An 18,050-nucleotide genomic window follows, 5' to 3' on the forward strand; every position below is an offset into this window, starting at 1 on the left:
GCTATAAAAAAATGTTCTTTACTAAATTTGACCGATTAGCTATTACCGTTTGGAAATTACACATCACAGCTACATATTCTGAGATTTTCATGGTCGCAGCTACCATCGTACGGCCGTAATCGCGAATTTGAAATTTATCAAAATTTACCAGAAGCACCGGTAAATTTTTATAATCAATTTTTCTCGAAAGTAGAAGTGTTTTAGGGGCTAAAATTTCCAGTGCTTATAATACATCCACAGAGGCATCTAAATATATCAAAATGGTAAAGATTCACTATCCACCCAATTTCCATAATTTCCCGAACTTGGTATTACTTTAAGTGGGAATAGAAGGGGAACAAAAACCCAGAGGGTGGATTTATATTTCAATCTTTCGATATAAGAAATTTAACTGCCAGTAAAATGTGTAAAGGTTAACAGTACTGATAAACTCCCCACTAACAAAAATGAAAAGCATGCCTTCATCAGTTACTGTGTGAAATAATATACTATTACTAAATAGTTTGGACAGAAATGCTTTGAGATTGACTTCTTTGGCAACAAAATGTTTGAAATATATAAAAGGCTTTTAACAGAGATCAAATTCAACTGCCTATTCGCTGTATATTTTGCTTTAATATATGATTTTCAAGCCAACACAATAGCTTCTCATAAGGCTTGGAAATGTAAAACAGGATCCCAGTTATAAATAAGCCTCGTGGGGGTACTGGTCCTGGTTTTGAAGGTGCTACTTATATCCATTTTTTTTGCAGGGGTTTTGAAGATCAAGATCACATATAGATTTTTATATCTTGCTTTTAGATCGTGAAGGCGATATGCTTTCACTACCTGGTTAATAACCAAAAAGGTGAGATGGAAGCACTCATCAAAGGGATGGAGTTCTGGGGGATGAAAACATATGCAGAGGCGCACCCAGGTAACTTACATATTCCAAATAGGTAGTAAAACTGTATGTCTTTGCCTAACCAATGGCAAGATAAGTAAATTTCTACAGAGTGAAGATCTCTTCATCCCGTTTCTCAATCAAGTTATTGTGTGTGAAGTGTAACATTTGAGCATTTAGATTTTTTTTAACAATCCTTTGGCCTACAACTTCACGCCCATAACCAAACAGGTCCACTTTGTGTCGGTCTGTGGCGACGATGTGTCTTGTTAACGCCTCCACCTCCACTTACGCAACTACAGTATCTTTGAAATGCCGTTGGAATTTAACCTTTTCATTTTGGGGGCCTGCAAATGGGACATAGTACCTTTAACTATCAAACATGTGTATAGCAATGTAAAACTGCATTGTTTTGTGCCATGGTTTCCTTATGGCGATTGCATATGAAAGAGACAGATCAAGTTTGTAAATATTTCTGCCTAAGACTAATAAGCCCAGGGTGCTGTGTGCATTTTTTTAATTATGGTATCTCGTACTGGGATGAAATTTATCAGTGAAATAAATACCTAGAAGTGTGCAAAGAATATGAATTATACATTGTCATCATGTATGAAAGACACAATATCCAGATTGGTTATTTTATGTTTTTATCTATCTCAAAAAACTGAAATTAGTAGTAGAACATAGTCAAATCAATTATTGTGAGTAATTAAGGACATAAATGATATAATGATTTCTATGTGCTTTTCATTTATATAGTCTTCATCCACACTGTGTTCAACTCACGAAAGGGCGTTGATGCTAACGAGGTGTTCGAGCTCTTCAATCTCACCTATTCAATTGAAGGGTCAAACGATAGAGAGGAGGAGGAGATGACTACAATGTATTTCATTGACTTCCTCCAGAAGTGTGGTAGCCAAGGTAGTTACTGTTTCAATATACCTCACAAATCTTTATGATGTTTCCAAATGGATTCTTTGTAACACCCAAGAAACCTTATAACAAGCTATGATAATATGGACTCCTTTTCTAATGAGGCATTATCACAAATAGCCTGTACCATAAATCTCCATGTATAAGGCGCACTCCTATTTTTGAGATTTTAAAAAAAAAAAGTTTTTTTTTTTACTTTTGGGTTTGCTTTTTTGCCGACACCAACTGAATCGGCAAAAAAGCGTGCGGTCCCGTTCGGAAACCAAAGCCATGTTGCAGGGAATTGGGAAGGACTTTTTTTTTTTACAACTTTACAGTCAAAAAGTCAAAGTAAAAAAAGAATAGAAACAATGTTGTATTTAAAACTAACGATGACAGGAAAAATTTCCTCCTGAGTCCAAACCAAAATTTAGACAGGCTAGTTTTCGAGTGGTGATTCGATATCCCCCGTGTGAGTGAGCTGCATGATACAGGTGAGTGAGCTGGAGACATGGGAGAGCAAAGTGCAAAGTGCTTTGTGAAGGGGCATAATTTATCGAGAGTGGGAAAAAAAAAACTCTCTTCCCTTCAAATTAGGAACGTAGTTTTACTTCAAATAAGAGATCCTATTCTTTATTTGCATTATGTAATTCTTGTTGAGACACAGAGATTTTCGGAAACCATTAAAAAGTAGCATTTTGAGACAAGCGCGTAGCCAGGATTTCATTTTAGGGGGGCGGTAGTGAGCACGTTTTTGAAAGAGCGCGGTCCCTAGGGGGGTGGGTGCAGGGTGGGGGAATTCCCCCCTGCGCAAAGCGCAGAAGCTTTGAAAGCAGACGATTTGTTGTACCTTTCTCAACTCATAATACTTGTCTGAATTCAGTCCGCCCCTCCTGCGCATAGCGCGGAAGCTTTGATGTATTAGACAAAGAAGACGATTCGTTTTACCTTTCTCGACTCATAATCCTTGTCTGAATTCAGTCCGCCCCTCCTGCGCATAGCGCGGAAGCTTTGACGTATTATTAGACAAAGAAGACGATTCGTTGTACCTTTCTCGACCCCTCATCCTTATCTGTATTCAGTCCCCCTCACGCGCGAAGCACAGAAGTTTTGACGTTTCATTAATTTATTAGAGAAAGAAGACGATTCGATGTACCGTTCTCGACTCTTAATTAATCCTTATCTGAATTCAGTTTCCTCCACTCCCGCGCAAAGCGCGTAAACTTTGAAGTTTCATTAAATTATTAGAGAAAGAAGATGATTCATTGTACCGTTCTCGATTCCTTTCCATTTTTTTCCTACGTCCTCTTACTTTTTTTCTTCTCTTTCTCTCTCTCTTTTTTTCTTCTCTATCTCTCTCTTTCTTTCTTCTCTTTCTCTCTCTCTTTTTTTCTTGGCCGGCGTTTTGGGTGGGGGGGGGGGGGGTGGGGGCGAATGCCCCCACCTACCCCCCCCCCCCCCTGGCTACGCGCCTGTTTTGAGAACTCAAAATATTCTGTACCTGTGTATTAGGCGCACCCCCCGACTTTTTGATTTTTTCCAACGGAAAAAAGTGTGCCTTATACACGTATATTGCAAAATTTACAGAACCGGATGACAAATTACGATCTAATTTGGTACATGTCTGTATCTTGTGATGTTTCTATAACCAGAATAACAATGATGATCAAACGTACCTGTATCTTGGGAGATCACAAATTTTATTAGAGGTCAAAAGTCAAGAATATGGGTCATAACACTGCTTGCAGTAAAAAAAAAAAAAAAAAAAAAAACCCATCTAGTTATGGCATTATTAAATAAGTATTATAACCTATATAAATTTTTAAAGGTAATACAAAGTTTTGGTATGGGGTCATAAATTTGGTTTGAATGAACATACTGGAAGCATATGCGATCCTGCAATATTCAGTGATCATTGTCGCGGTGTAGGCACTATTTGAAATTTATCAAAATATTTCGGGAGCACCGGTAACCTTTGATGTTAAATTGTTAAAGGGGCTACATTTTCTAGTGCTGACATACCTGCCAACTCATACAAATAATTTGGAATGTTCCATTTTTCTGGATTTTTGGCACTTCAAAATCCTGAATATTCTGATTTTTCAAAGATTTGTTTTTTTTTCATATTTTGGTTGTTGCTTGAGCCAAATTAAGCTTGTTTATTTTATCATGTGCCTCGATGTGAGAGTTCACGTATTGCGTGCATGATTGAGCAGCAAATTTGTATTTGCTTTTGTGTACAGATTTACCGCGTATCGCCAGTTACACTACCGCTGCATGTGCGAATGCCTGTACAGGTTTCTTATTTTAGAATACATGCCGGGCTGAAAATTCCTAATTCTTATTTTCAAATGTTGGCAGGTATGTCCTGATAATCCATCCACATGGGCATACAAATATATCAAAATCGTAAAGAATGACTACGGTCTACCCAGCCAATTTTCAAAATCTCCCAAAACTGTGTATTACCTTTAAGGTCATTTTTTAGGTCAATAAAAGTACTTAATTAGCATGAATATTAGGAATGAATATTCTTGCATATTTCTTTTTCTTTTTATCAATAGGTCCCGAGGTTGAAGGCCTCACCCTCGAGGATTTTTTACAGTTTTTTTGTGGGGCAAGGTGCCCCCCTCTCGGAGGTTTCAACCCCGTTCCAACCCTCCTGTTTTATAACGGGAGGCTGCCTGCCGTATCGACATGTGCCCTAGAGCTCCGCATTTCAAGGAAGTGCACTTCTGGTGGAGCGTTCATTGCCGACATGGTGTTTGGCATAAAAAATGCCCATGGCTTTGGCCAGGTGTGAATTGTCCTGTAAACCAACTGCATTTTTCTTTCCCGATTTTTCGCGTTAAAAATTGCTGTTTTTCCATGCAAATGTGGGAGAGGGTGGTGGGGTGGTCGAGTTACAAAACAATAAGCATTCTTCAGGCAAAACACCATGTTGTTAATGAATGCTGTGACAGAAGTGCACTTCCGAGAACGGCGCAGCTCAAGTTCACATGTAGATATTAAATACATTCATTTTGTTCTTTATATGTGTGTGTTAAAAGGATTAAATGTATTCATTACCTTGTAATGCCAAATAAAACAGGTAATATTGTCACAAAAAGTACATCACTTTCAGCAAAGTATTCAAATTGCAATGGCATTGGGATTCATTGCAGTGATTTAAACATTGCAGTTTCAATGAGGATTATTCTTAATTATTTGTCATTTGAATAGCAAATAGTGTGACAGATGATGGATGATCAGAACTTCACATGATCTTATGATGTTATGCATTATAAAAGGATATACAGTAGAGTTATGTGATGAAGGTGTAAAGGCAAACCCAGTGGTTAATTATTTAATGTATAACAAATACTTGATTTTATTACTTTTTTAAAGTCAAACACACACACACGTTTGCAAAGTAAGGGTGCAAATAAATAGTCTGTCATTCTTTATGTGTACCGGTATGTTAAAGGAAATCACAGATGGTCTCTTACTAGGATTATAAGGCATGCATGGGAAATGGTTTTAAATTTTTAACACATGGTTCTTAATTTAATTATATTCTGTTTTTTCCAACTGATTCCTGGCCGTATTCTCTCTTTTTAGACTAAATCTTTATATCCACATGTCCTAGTGGGTGTTATGCATTATAAAAGGATATACAGTAGAGTTATGTGATGCAGGTGCAAACTATATTTAAACTGGAACAGTGTTGTGTGAATCAAACGAAACTTACACTGAATGTTCAAGATTACAAATAAATGACATGTGCCAAACAATTTTGGAAGAAAATGTATACTGGCTGAGTAATGAGCATAGAAAGACAAGGAAATCAAGGTAGTACTAGCCCCGACACCATGTGTGTTGTCCCATATATAGCTTTCTATGTGAGTGCTTGTTACTTTACCAAGACTCGGTCAAATTTATTATGATTTTGATGACTCCAGAACCTTGCAGTGCACACCGATACTTACATGCTACATGATCAACTGTTTCTGATCCTTTCACACCTTTTCTTTCACAATGCAATCGCATTACCAGTACTAAAGTTTATCTTTAAGCTCAGACTCGAACTCAACAGAGACAACAATGGGAAAAGAATCCTTTTCAATCAGATTCAAATGAGGGCAAAAGAAATGCCTGTTGCAAAAAAGTGCATGGACAATTATTTTATAAGATAGTATGGAGGTGTCTGTAAATACAAATGATTTAAGTACTTCATAGAGAGTAAAAAAAAACATGTTCATGTGCATAATCAGAAGTCTTGCTAAAGAGCTGCCAAAGTATAAATGATATAATGCAATATTTCAGGTTTAAACATTTGTTGTCTTTTCAATCAACGGGTACAAAAGTTTGAAATGAATGTTCAGGGAGTAACAGGTCTTTCTACATCTAATTAGTAGACCAAGAGGCCACACTAGGAAGATAATCCACTGCTATATTCTCCTAAAAATCAGTATACTTTTGTGTGTAAATAGAACCAAAATGTTTTTGGGACTTCGTAGAGGATGTAAATATGTCTTGCCAAAGAGCTGAATTTTTTTTTTTATGATTGTGCCAAAGTTCATTTACAAAAGCTTAAAAATAAAGAATGTTTAGGGAGTAACTGGTCATTCTACATCTAATTAGTAGACCAAGAGGCCACACTAGGAAGATAATCCACTGCTATATTCTCCTAAAAATCAGTATACTTTTGTGTGTAAATAGAACCAAATTGTTTTTGGGACTTCGTAGAGGATGTAAATATGTCTTGCCAAAGAGCTGAATTTTTTTTTTTATGATTGTGCCAAAGTTCAAGTACAAAAGCTTAAAAATAACGAATGTTTAGGGAGTAACTGGTCATTCTACATCTAATTAGTAGACCAAGAGGCCACACTAGGAAGATAATCCACTGCTATATTCTCCTAAAAATCAGTATACTTTTGTGTGTAAATAGAACCAAAATGTTTTTGGGACTTCGTAGAGGATGTAAATATGTCTTGCCTAAGAGCTGAATTTTTTTTTTATGATTGTTCCAAAGTTTCAAGTACAAAAGCTTAAAAATAACGAATGTTTAGGGAGTAACTGGTCATTCTACATCTAATTAGTAGACCAAGAGGCCACACTAGGAAGATAATCCACTGCTATATTCTCCTAAAAATCAGTATACTTTTGTGTGTAAATAGAACCAAAATGTTTTTGGGACTTCGTAGAGGATGTAAATATGTCTTGCCAAAGAGCTGAATTTTTTTTTTTATGATTGTGCCAAAGTTCATTTACAAAAGCTTAAAAATAAAGAATGTTTAGGGAGTAACTGGTCATTCTACATCTAATTAGTAGACCAAGAGGCCACACTAGGAAGATAATCCACTGCTATATTCTCCTAAAAATCAGTATACTTTTGTGTGTAAATAGAACCAAAATGTTTTTGGGACTTCGTAGAGGATGTAAATATGTCTTGCCAAAGAGCTGAATTTTTTTTTTTATGATTGTGCCAAAGTTCAAGTACAAAAGCTTAAAACTAAAGAATGTTTAGGGAGTAACTGGTCATTCTACATCTAATTAGTAGACCAAGAGGCCACACTAGGAAGATAATCCACTGCTATATTCTCCTAAAAATCAGTATACTTTTGTGTGTAAATAGAACCAAAATGTTTTTGGGACTTCGTAGAGGATTTAAATATGTCTTGCCAAAGAGCTGAATTTTTTTTTTTATGATTGTGCCAAAGTTCAAGTACAAAAGCTTAAAACTAAAGAATGTTTAGGGAGTAACTGGTCATTCTACATCTAATTAGTAGACCAAGAGGCCACACTAGGAAGATAAACCACTGCTATATTCTACTAAAATCAGTATACTTTTATGTAAATATTACAAATGTTATTGGGATTTCGTAGTTGGATGGAAATATGTCTTGCCAAAGAGCTGCAAAAGCTTGAAAAAAAAGTATGTTCAGGGAGTAACAGGTCTTTCTACATCGTAACTAGTAGACCAAGAGGCCACACTAGGAATATAATCCACTGTTATATTCTCCCAAAATCAGTATACTTTTGTGTAAATAGTATGTTATTGGGACTTCATACAGACCCTAAATATGTCTTGCCAAAGAGCTGCAACTCTTTTGTGCCAAAGTAACTTATATAGAAACTTTAAATAAAAATTCAGGGAGTTAAACGTCTTTCAATATTGTAAATTCACATGTTGTTTTTACTGTATCTTTGATTAATACCTATATATTTTTTGCAATATTGTGTGCTCTCCTATTTCAAAGCCTTTTACAAGAATATTTTAAAACAAGCTAGGTTATTTACATCAGTGTGTGAGACATATTGACCATGTGTCATAGTGTAATATTGGTTTAATTTATTTCTTTTAAATATAGAAATAAATATGTGAAGATTGTATGTTTGTAAACCTTTGTATACAAACCTAACACTTTTATCAAACCTGCAAAGGTGATGTTCCAGGGTAGGATATTAAATGCATTCATTTTGTTCTTTATATGTGTGTGTTGAGTTTCATTTATTTATTAGTATTGCCAAATAAAACAGGTATATATCACTTTCAGCAAAGTATTCAAATTGCAATGGCATTGGGATTCACTGCAGTGATTTAAACATTGCAGTTTCAATGAGGATTATTCTTAATTATTTGTCATTTGAATAGCAAATAGTGTGACAGATGATGGATGATCAGAACTTCACATGATCTTATGATGTTATGCATTATAAAAGGATATACAGTAGAGTTATGTGATGAAAGTGTAAAGGCAAACCCAGTGGTTAATTATTTAATGTATAACAAATACTTGATTTTATTACTTTTTTAAAGTCAAACACACACACACGTTTGCAAAGTAAGGGTGCAAATAAATAGTCTGTCATTCTTGATGTGTACCGGTATGTTAAAGGAAATCACAGATGGTCTCTTACTAGGATTATAAGGCATGCATGGGTAATGGTTTTAAATTTTTAACACATGGTTCTTAATTTAATTATATTCTGTTTTTTCCAACTGATTCCTGGCCGTATTCTCTCTTTTTAGACTAAATCATTTTCAATATAGAACACGTGACAAATGACTGCTTTACATATACTTTTCACATCATATTTTTATTATGTTCATCCACAAATACGAGGACATTTTTGTTTCCACTGACTACACCAATAAAAGATTATTTAAACATTAAAGCAACCCAAAAATGCATAACGAAAAGCAATCTTGGTAGTGAGACCTATTTCTACACATCCAAAATGTCCTTGAATCATCCCTTCCATTATATCTCTTCAAGAGTGAGCATAGTTTTTGTTTAGCTATCACAGGCTCCTTATGGAAGCTCCTAGTAGAGCCATGATTTCTGCGTTTTGGGGGATTGCATGTTGATTGATCTAGCAAAATGACTTTCTTACTATTAAATGTAGTTTAATATCATTTTTTTACTAAAAATTGGACCAAACAAATACATTGCACTGCTTAGATTTTAGCATTTGGAATCCAATAATTTACCACAAGACTTGTATTTATTTCCACCTTAATGCATATTCTAGATCTCAAGCATGTATTATTCTGATATGAATCGCTCTGAAAGCAACTACATGTACATGTTCATGGGCTTTAGACAAGGAACATTGCCATCTCGATACTACAGCTCAATTGTTCAGGTGAAATAGTCAGGTAAATGCCAAAATTGCATTTCTTAAAACTGTTACTATAGAAATACAGGTAGGCAGTTCTGAACTATACAAGCCTTCGTTTATATTACAAAGAGGAACAACACCCCTTTCCAAATCAAAGAAAAGAAATGTTTTGTACGATTTGTTATCGCAGCTGTTTAGGGGCATCCTAAAACAAATTGTACGTGTTCACCAAGAATCATATACAGAAGGGTGCACAGTAATGTGAAAAAGAAAATTGTTACCATGGCAATCTATGATGTGAAGAAATAATGCTCGGCCAACCAGCTCCCCCCCCCCCCCCCCCCCCCCCCCTCCGAATGCAATTAGTTTTTCATTACCACACAAAAATCATTCCTTGAGGCATATCTTTACCAAAACTTCTTTGGTTCCAAACTAACTGAAATATCCATAACTACATCCATAACTCCTTAAGATATATGCATGTACCAATTTTTGTAACAATATTAAGTCCAATCAGTCAGATATCACAGTAAGGAGCTATTATTGCATACTTAATGACGTTTGAGACCTTATGACCCCCAAATCTATTCAGCTCACCGGGCTCCTCAGAAAACATACATGTAAGAAGTTACGTGGAAGATATCTTGATACAGGAATAGGACAAACCTACTGACTGATGGACAAAAACAGAAAACATGCCTCCGGGAACTTTGTTGCGGAGACATAAAAATATAATTGGAACAATAACATGCCCGATAACCCAATTTAAATCGGTATCCAGAAGAAAAAAATTCTGTGATTTTCTCCCCCCCCCCCCCCCCCCCCCCCCATTTATAAAAAAAATGCTAATGCTTTTTTCTTCCAAAAGTCCATGAGATCTACAGTATGTAAATCTTTTTTAAAAAAACGTATGAAAATGTAGTAATGGGAGGGGATGGGTGACTTGCTTAAGCACTCAGATTTATAAAAACCAATTTAAAAAAAATTGTAGCACTCACTATTACCCCTGCATTAAAGGGATACAGGTAGTTGATTTCTGTTGCAGAGGGGGCTGCACAAAATAACTTTTTGTGAAGAAAAAAAAGAGTGCCAAATTTGAAAGAACATGCAATTAAAATGCCAAAATCGGTTCAGAGACTGCTGAAATATTCATAAATATAACGATTTCTAATATTTGTGTACCAAATATTTGATACAGGCAATTTGAAAAAGCCGTTGAAAAAACAAAATAGCACCTTTTAGGTTGTATTTAGGTTGTATTTCAGCCTTTGCTGATGTTGGATTTTTTGTTGACTTTGTCATGTTGGTTATTTAGGCACAACAAGCGGGCCCATGTATTGTTATTATTGATTAATTAATTAATTAACAGTTACCATATTCTATTGAAAGTGGAGCTGAATTGGTATGATCATTTTAGCTAAATTTTGGGGTCTTTTGGGGTCTGTCATGTATACTTTATAGTTGTCCAACACACAGTTGTGATGACATCCGCCATTCTGTGTTGAAAGTCCTTGGGGGTGTTTCACAAGGACTAAGATCGACTTGAGTTGGACTTGAACTATGGCAGGCCATTCATGACACAAGTTCCTCTAACAATTCCTGGCATTGGTTTCTCAAGGGACGTGCAAATTGTGTTCACAAATTTCCCTTTTTTTATAGTTCATTATTGAAGAAAAATTTATTATCTAAAGATCATAAATGAGAGACTAATGGAGAGAGCAACCAGAGGCATTAGTGGCCTGCCAAAGTTCAAGTCCAAATTGAGTCAATTTTAGTCTTTGTGAAACAAAAACTTTGTGAAGTCCCGATGACATGAAAAAGTCACCAAATTCCTTAAAACAGCTGATCTGCGACAAAAGAAGAAATACGCCTGTACTTTGCCTTTGAATCCATAGTCAAGGGGAAGGTTTGTACCAGCTCGTCCAGAGTACCGAGTTGCTGTTGGGAGAGTGGACTGCCGATGCTGTCAACATTAACCTGTCTCAGGTCTCCACGCTGCAAGAGTTCATCAGCCAAAATTCCTGGATGCGGATCTTCGTGATTTGAATGCAGCTGAATAAGGTGATGGTTTTGAAAAAATAACTGCACTGGAGTGCGGTTCCTTTCAGTTGAGATGCTGTGGCTATTGTGTGCAGCTCTGAATTCTTGTAAGTGCTGGTTGATTTGTGGAAGAAATGTATAGTGGAGGCAAAATAGATCAGTGCTGTTGTCCGCATCGAGGATTCCTTCTTCCTCAAGGTCAAAAAACAGTTGCTTGAATACACTAACTACCTGCTGATTGATGTCATAATTTAGCCGCTCTACACGCTCATTATGGACGGAGCTTCCAACAATCACTGGTCGGCTTTCTTCCCCCCTCTCTCTGATCATGGCTTCCCACACCTTTTGATTTTCCCCACCATGGTCAGAACGAACCCGAAGGGGAAAACCATACTGCTGAACTGCAGACTCAAACAGATGGAGTACTGTTATAGAGCGATTATTAGTGCTGCAGTGAAGATATGGAATGAGGCGGGAAAATCCATCTATTGCAGCATGAATGACAAACTTCCATCGAATGAGCTTGTGTGTCCCATCAATATGCCACAAGAAATTTGGGCATGGGACAGAGTAGACCCTTCTTGTGACCGTCTTCCTCTTCCTCCTCTCAACACCTTCAGGATCAACAAGATGAAGTGCATCCCTCAGTCTTGACCTTTGCACTTTTATGTTCCTGGATCTAAGGTGGCCCATAAGATATACCTGCAGGAAAATATGATTAAAAAATTAACATTTAAATATACACAAAAAAGTTTTTAAAAAAATACTAAAACTGCTTATGAAATAATAAACAGATAATATTATAAAACTCCATTTCTTTGCCATGTACATGTACCAGTATATCATTTATCTTTCTTTCACTTGATGTTAAATTGAGAATCCTATCTAGTACTTAGTAGATTATGATTATAAAAATTATCACATTCATAATTTTTGATAAAAAATGTTTGATACTAATGTTTTTAAGAAATGCCCTCTTGTGTTTAACTGCTGCTTTTTTAATGATTACAGCTTTCATACTTAGTACCTATGCCTTCTAGGTATGGTGGAGTTATAAAGTCAATTAAGTATTAAGTTATTAAAGATGTATTTGAGTATATGTCAAGGTCCACTTAAAGGCCTGGTCACACAAAGACGTCGCACGGCCGGCGCATTGAAAATCAGAAAAAGTCACGAGCCCTACTTTTTTCAGGATTTGGGAGAAGCTAGCGATCTGACACCGAATGCATATCGTGTTGCTAGCTCGCTGCGCGTATACAGGGAGTGTGCTCTGCATATGTCTGGCGCTGGTCTACCGCGCATGTTTGGCGTCCTTTTGGCATTCATGCGTCGAGCATGCTCAAAAAATTGTGACGCACACAGCGAATGACGAGTGTATAGCGTTGGTCCAACGCGCTCCACGAGCGAGTAACAATGATGACGCACACCTAGTGAATGACAACGCACTGGCCATAATTGTAAATTTCCAACGCGCGGGCCATGCGTCCCCCATGCGTCTACTATGTGTGACCGAGCCTTTAGTGACTAGAACTGTGATCTTATCATCAAAACCTAATAATAAGTATGTGTTTGACTGCAAAAGATTATTCGACTGTATGTGCAGAAACCTAGATCGACATATCTATCATGATCATGGATTTTTTACTGCCGGCCATTATAAAGAAACTGGTTAAAAAACAGTTTTAAGATGTATCCTAGACTTGTAACAAAGTTTTTGACACATACGGTAGTAACCCTTATCAAGAAATAAGAAAGGAGAAAAAGGGTGAATACACATAAAAAAAAAAAAACTTGCTGTGAGTAAGAATTGCTTGAATTTTTTTTAGTGATTCAAGGTCTTCTCTTAGTCTTAGCATCTGCTCCAGTACCACAATCATATGTACAACTCACCTCGCCAGCATTTGGATGAGAATCATTCACTTCTTGCACCAAAACTCTCAGAGCTTCATCAGAGATGTCTGTAAAGCGCTTCAAAGCTTCCGGATGAGATAATCTCAGGGACCTGTAGACAGTTGGCCTGCTAACACCAAAATGATGAGCGACATCAGTAATTGATAAGCCAAGATCTAGCATCTGCCTTGCATGATGAGTATCAAAGTCAACTTTGGGTCTCCCTGGAACAGCCTAGAAAAATATAACCAAAAAATATATACCTCCCAGTAATTAGACTCTTACCACAAGCCAAGCCTCCCCTCCCCCCCCCCCCCTCCACTCAGTTTTATTGAGGGTACGCATAGATCTATGCGTGTTCCCAGCCAACCCCCTCCCCTCCTCTTTCAGCAAAAGTCTGGTGTGTAAATTCAATACGGGTCGACCATTTTCTTTTGTTACGAGCCAGAGATTTTGGGAACACGCTAGTTATGTATCCCTCCGTTCACTGAGTGGGGGGGGGGGGGGGGGGGGGAGGCGGGAAGCCAAGTGATATTTGTGAACAACAATTTGTACAATAGATTTCCTACAAAATAATATCACAATTACAATTGACCTGTTTGTTTAATATATTTTCATTTCTTCCCTTGTATTTGATACGCAAATGTTACAAAATTAAAGAACACCGATCTGGAGGGGATAGTTTATAATTGTAACAAGTTCATGTAAATGTCATCTTGATTGAGCTTCAACTTATAAAAAGAGGGAAAACTAAACAGAAAATTTACTGCAGGATCACACTGTAGACTCTACTAGTGACTACTACTAGTACGTAGGCCTACTAGACTAGTGACAGTAATATGTACACTGTAGGATAGACCTATAGGCCTAGGCCTTTACGATGTACATACATGCCAACATTTGAAAATCAGAAATCTGTACAAATTATGCTATTTTCAGAAAAAAGAGGAACAATCCTAACTCTCCTATTCAATACTACAGACAAATTTGTACAGGAAGAGGAACACCTGCATTAAAATGATAATTATCTTCTCCCAAAGAGAGGAATGTTCCTCTTTAATCTAGCTAGGGCCTACCAGGATTCCTTTTTTGTGTCAACCATCAAGGACTGGAATAACCTCCCAACCTCCATAGTAAACAGCCCATCATTAACCACTTTTAAGAACAATCTACTTAAACATTCCCAATAATTTGATTTGAGTCAACCCACACACAGCGTGCTCTGTCTACAAATACGTTAGCGTGGATGTGTCTGGAAAGGACATTTTGCTGACCAAATCATACAGATACAGATACAGAACAGATGGCATGTATGGATGTAGCTAGACCTATCAATACTCAATAGTGACTAGACTGTCTCCATGCAACTGCAAGTCTGATCTGGTTCCATTTTTGTTGTTGGTGTTCTTTAATTTTCTTCTGAACCAAATATGAAAGAAGTTAATCAACGGTTGGACTTAACGTAAATAAAGCTTGATTCGATCATTGTTTCGATCAATCAAGTGATCTAGAGTCTACATGATATAGTCTAGGTCTAGACCTCTAGACCTAATTTTCAGAGATAGTCCCGCCCGAAAGTTTGGGTAAAGGATCAAGGAGTGACTGGGTAACGTTGGCAATCGAGCTGAAATATTTTTCACGACGATAAAAAACGAATCAAAAGTTCGAGTGTAGATTACTCCTAAATTCATCAGATATAACAATTTTAATACACTTCATAATGTACAGACAAAACAGCAGATTCATACTATCAGCAGATATGTTTATAAATATGATTCAATTTACGAGATTTTAACGTAATTACAGCTGTACTCACCATCAAATTTTTAAAAGAAAACCTCGAACTCTCACTCTGTGTGGGTGACGTCATACATTAACTATGCATGCAGTGAATGTCTTGTCTTCAGGCAATTGTACATAAAAAAATTCTATCACAGATAAAATAATTTTTCTTATTTCTTATTAAAATAATGAGGATGATTACAGTTATCTTTCATTATACCTAAATCTGTATACAAATGACAAGGAGAATAGTGATACACAGACTAATTTACCGCTCGTAGAAATTCTGAGAGGAAAGCACAAAGAACACAAAATGGAAAGGTGCCTGGAATAGAGAATAATAATAGCAGTCAAGCATATGAATATTCATATTATGGGCGTTAACGACCATTGACATTTGCATACACAACCATTATTTAATATATAATGGAAATGCGCTTTTCATTATATATTATATAATGGAAATGCGTTTTTCATTATATATTATATAATGGAAATGCGCTTTTCATTATATATTATATAATGGAAATGCGCTTTTCATTATATATTATATAATGGAAATGTGCTTTTCATTATATATTATATAAATGGAATGTGCTTTTCATTATATATTATATAATGGAAATTTGCTTTTCATCATATATTATATAAGTGGAATGTGCTTTTCATGATATATTATATAATGGAAATGTGCTTTTCATTATATATTATATAATGGAAATGTGTTTGTCATTATATATTATATAATGGAAATACACTTTTCATGATATATAAATAATGGAAATGTGTTTGTCATTATATATTATATAATGGAAATACACTTTTCATGATATATAAATAATGGAAATGTGTTTTTCATTATATATTATATAATGGAAATACACTTTTCATTATATATAAATAATGGAAATGTGTTTTTCATTATATATTATATAATGGAAATACACTTCTCATTATATATAAATAATGGAATGTGAATTGTAATTGTTTATAAATAATGAAGTCTGAATTGTAATTATTTATAAATAATGAAAATGCGTTAAGAATTATATACAAATAAAAATGTACATTTACTTGCATTATATGTAAATAATGATTATTATTTGTTAAATAATGGTTATATAACATATAATTTGTCTAAATAATAGGTTTACAAACGGCGCCTCATAGGTGGCTGCATCCATTCATTCGTGTCTTGGTCCCTTGCTTCGCTGGCTGGCTGGCTGCGCTACTCTTGGGTCGCTCTCTGTCTGTGTAAGCATCGCATTGTAGCCCGGTGCGTTGGTTGGACAGGGTGATTGCATTGTGGTAAAGATTGCCCTCCATATGTACATGTATGCATGAGGGACTCTGACTAAATGACTGGCCGACTGATTCCCTCACATGTATCAATGCTGTATGAAGCAGCTGATCTTATCGTAATCAGTGTAGCAGCATGTAGTACTTACTGTGAATTCATAAGGAGGTAAAGGCCAGCTATTGCTGCTTTCGTTGTGGATAACACCATTGGAACACCATTGGAACTACACTGTGGATGCTTATTGTGGATTTACTTACTCTAGGGCTTCTGGAATTCCTATCTGTGATTTTCTTACACACCAACCAAGAGATCGGCAACAGAACTGGATCTTTCTTCTGATTGGCTTGATAGTACCCTTCAGATGTATGCTTTTGAGTGTAGTCACTGGATTACATAGGCTTGTGACCCCTGACTTGACTTACAGTCAACCCCTTATTAATTTAATGCATGCTGTTTCTGTTCATGATACCATTTAGTTTATTACTTGGACAAGTTGGTGCAGTTCAGCATCAGGAAACGGCCCTTTGGCTTCGTGCTTTATGACCGATATCCAAGTAATTTCTTGAAGCATCATCAATTACACAGAAACCATCATTGACCATCATTGACCATGGCATGTAAAGTACGATGTAGGACTTGACCCCGTAACCCCGTAACCCCATTTTATTTGTAGACTTTGTGGACCTCTCTGTTTGTCAAACCACCATTTATCTAAACCAGAAGACTTATCCAAGACAGGAAAAAGGGGATCATATTACTGCCGTTTATCTACCTTCTGACTGACATCTTATGAAAAGTTGGGCCATTTTCTTCCGGTGCTGACAGTAAAAGAAAAGTTTGAAAATGGTATCGTATCAAATCAAAGCTACTTTTTTTAGCTAGACAAAAACAGCAAGCTTCTGACTTGCGGACCCTTATAACAGCGGTATTGTGGATATACATGGTATTTACGAGATCAGTATGCAAGGATTGAGCAGGATGGACGGGCGGTCATCGCACATGCCGCCACCAAAGGAGGTAATTCAGTCATTTTAAAGAATTATAACAGTTGAAGATGTTGTTTTATCTGTGAATAATTTTTATCAAATGCTAAGATAAAGCTCAGGTTTTCATGTTGAGTTGAGTTTTTTCATGTTTGTGTGGTAAGAAAACACAAATCAAGTTTTAGCCTATGGTGTTTATTGTAAATCTTGACTCCAATATTTAGTGTTTTTGACACAAAAAGCAGAAATCTGACAGAGAATAGATGTTCAGTTCAGTGTTTCAGTATTTTGTTTGATGAGGTAATATATTACCCAGTAGATGTATGACATACATGTAGATGTGTAAGTGAAGTCGTTGTGTAAAATGTATGGTTTCAATTACAAAACTTGACTCGTACATAATTTAGTGTTCCTAATAAGCAGCAGAATTCCAACAGCCGACTTACCAAAGATGATGTCATGAAGATTTAAAAGAGCCATGGGAACAACCGAATCCTATCTGTTCACGCTTTTGTAAACTCCATGTTGGGACATGTAAATCACTGTATTGGACAATTTAATTTTCAACCTGACTACTTTTACATTGTTATCGGGCATGGTTAGTTCACATTTGTGGAATCCTGTCGTTCACGTCTGGATGATTATGACTGCA

The 18,050-nt window shown here is 36.2% G+C and overlaps 2 protein-coding genes across 2 annotated transcripts in view; one reads left to right on the forward strand and one right to left on the reverse strand.

The window, feature by feature from the left end:
- Nucleotides 1-11,016: 11,016 nt before the first annotated feature.
- On the reverse strand, nt 11,017-15,203 carry LOC105444659. Its single transcript, XM_011679178.2, has 3 exons — nt 15,150-15,203; nt 13,334-13,567; nt 11,017-12,145 (listed from the first exon to the last, which is right to left on the reverse strand). The coding sequence occupies exons 1-3, from the start codon at nt 15,201-15,203 to the stop codon at nt 11,237-11,239; spliced, it is 1,197 nt and encodes a 398-aa protein (XP_011677480.2). The 3' UTR covers nt 11,017-11,236.
- A 1,862-nt stretch (nt 15,204-17,065) lies between these two features.
- The window catches only part of LOC581024 (colorectal mutant cancer protein), a 64,540-nt gene continuing 63,555 nt past the window's right edge, over nt 17,066-18,050 (forward strand). The window contains exon 1 of the mRNA XM_011679181.2: nt 17,066-17,432. Coding sequence (XP_011677483.1) covers nt 17,376-17,432 — 57 coding nt within the window. The 5' untranslated portion in view covers nt 17,066-17,375. The remainder of the gene's footprint in view (nt 17,433-18,050) is intronic.

This window comes from Strongylocentrotus purpuratus, unplaced genomic scaffold (genome assembly GCF_000002235.5).
Source record: "Strongylocentrotus purpuratus isolate Spur 01 unplaced genomic scaffold, Spur_5.0 spur5_scaffold_6, whole genome shotgun sequence".
Taxonomy (NCBI): Eukaryota; Metazoa; Echinodermata; class Echinoidea; order Camarodonta; family Strongylocentrotidae; genus Strongylocentrotus; species Strongylocentrotus purpuratus.

Coding starts and splice junctions, on each gene's coding strand:
- LOC105444659 (XM_011679178.2), bottom strand. CDS start 15,203: ATGACGTCACCCACACAGAGTGAGAGTTCGAGGTTTTCTTTTAAAAAT. Junction 13,568..15,149: donor TTTCTTTTAAAAATTTGATG/GTGAGTACAGCT, acceptor ATATTTTTCTAG/GCTGTTCCAGGGAGACCCAA. Junction 12,146..13,333: donor CTCATCCAAATGCTGGCGAG/GTGAGTTGTACA, acceptor ATTTTCCTGCAG/GTATATCTTATGGGCCACCT.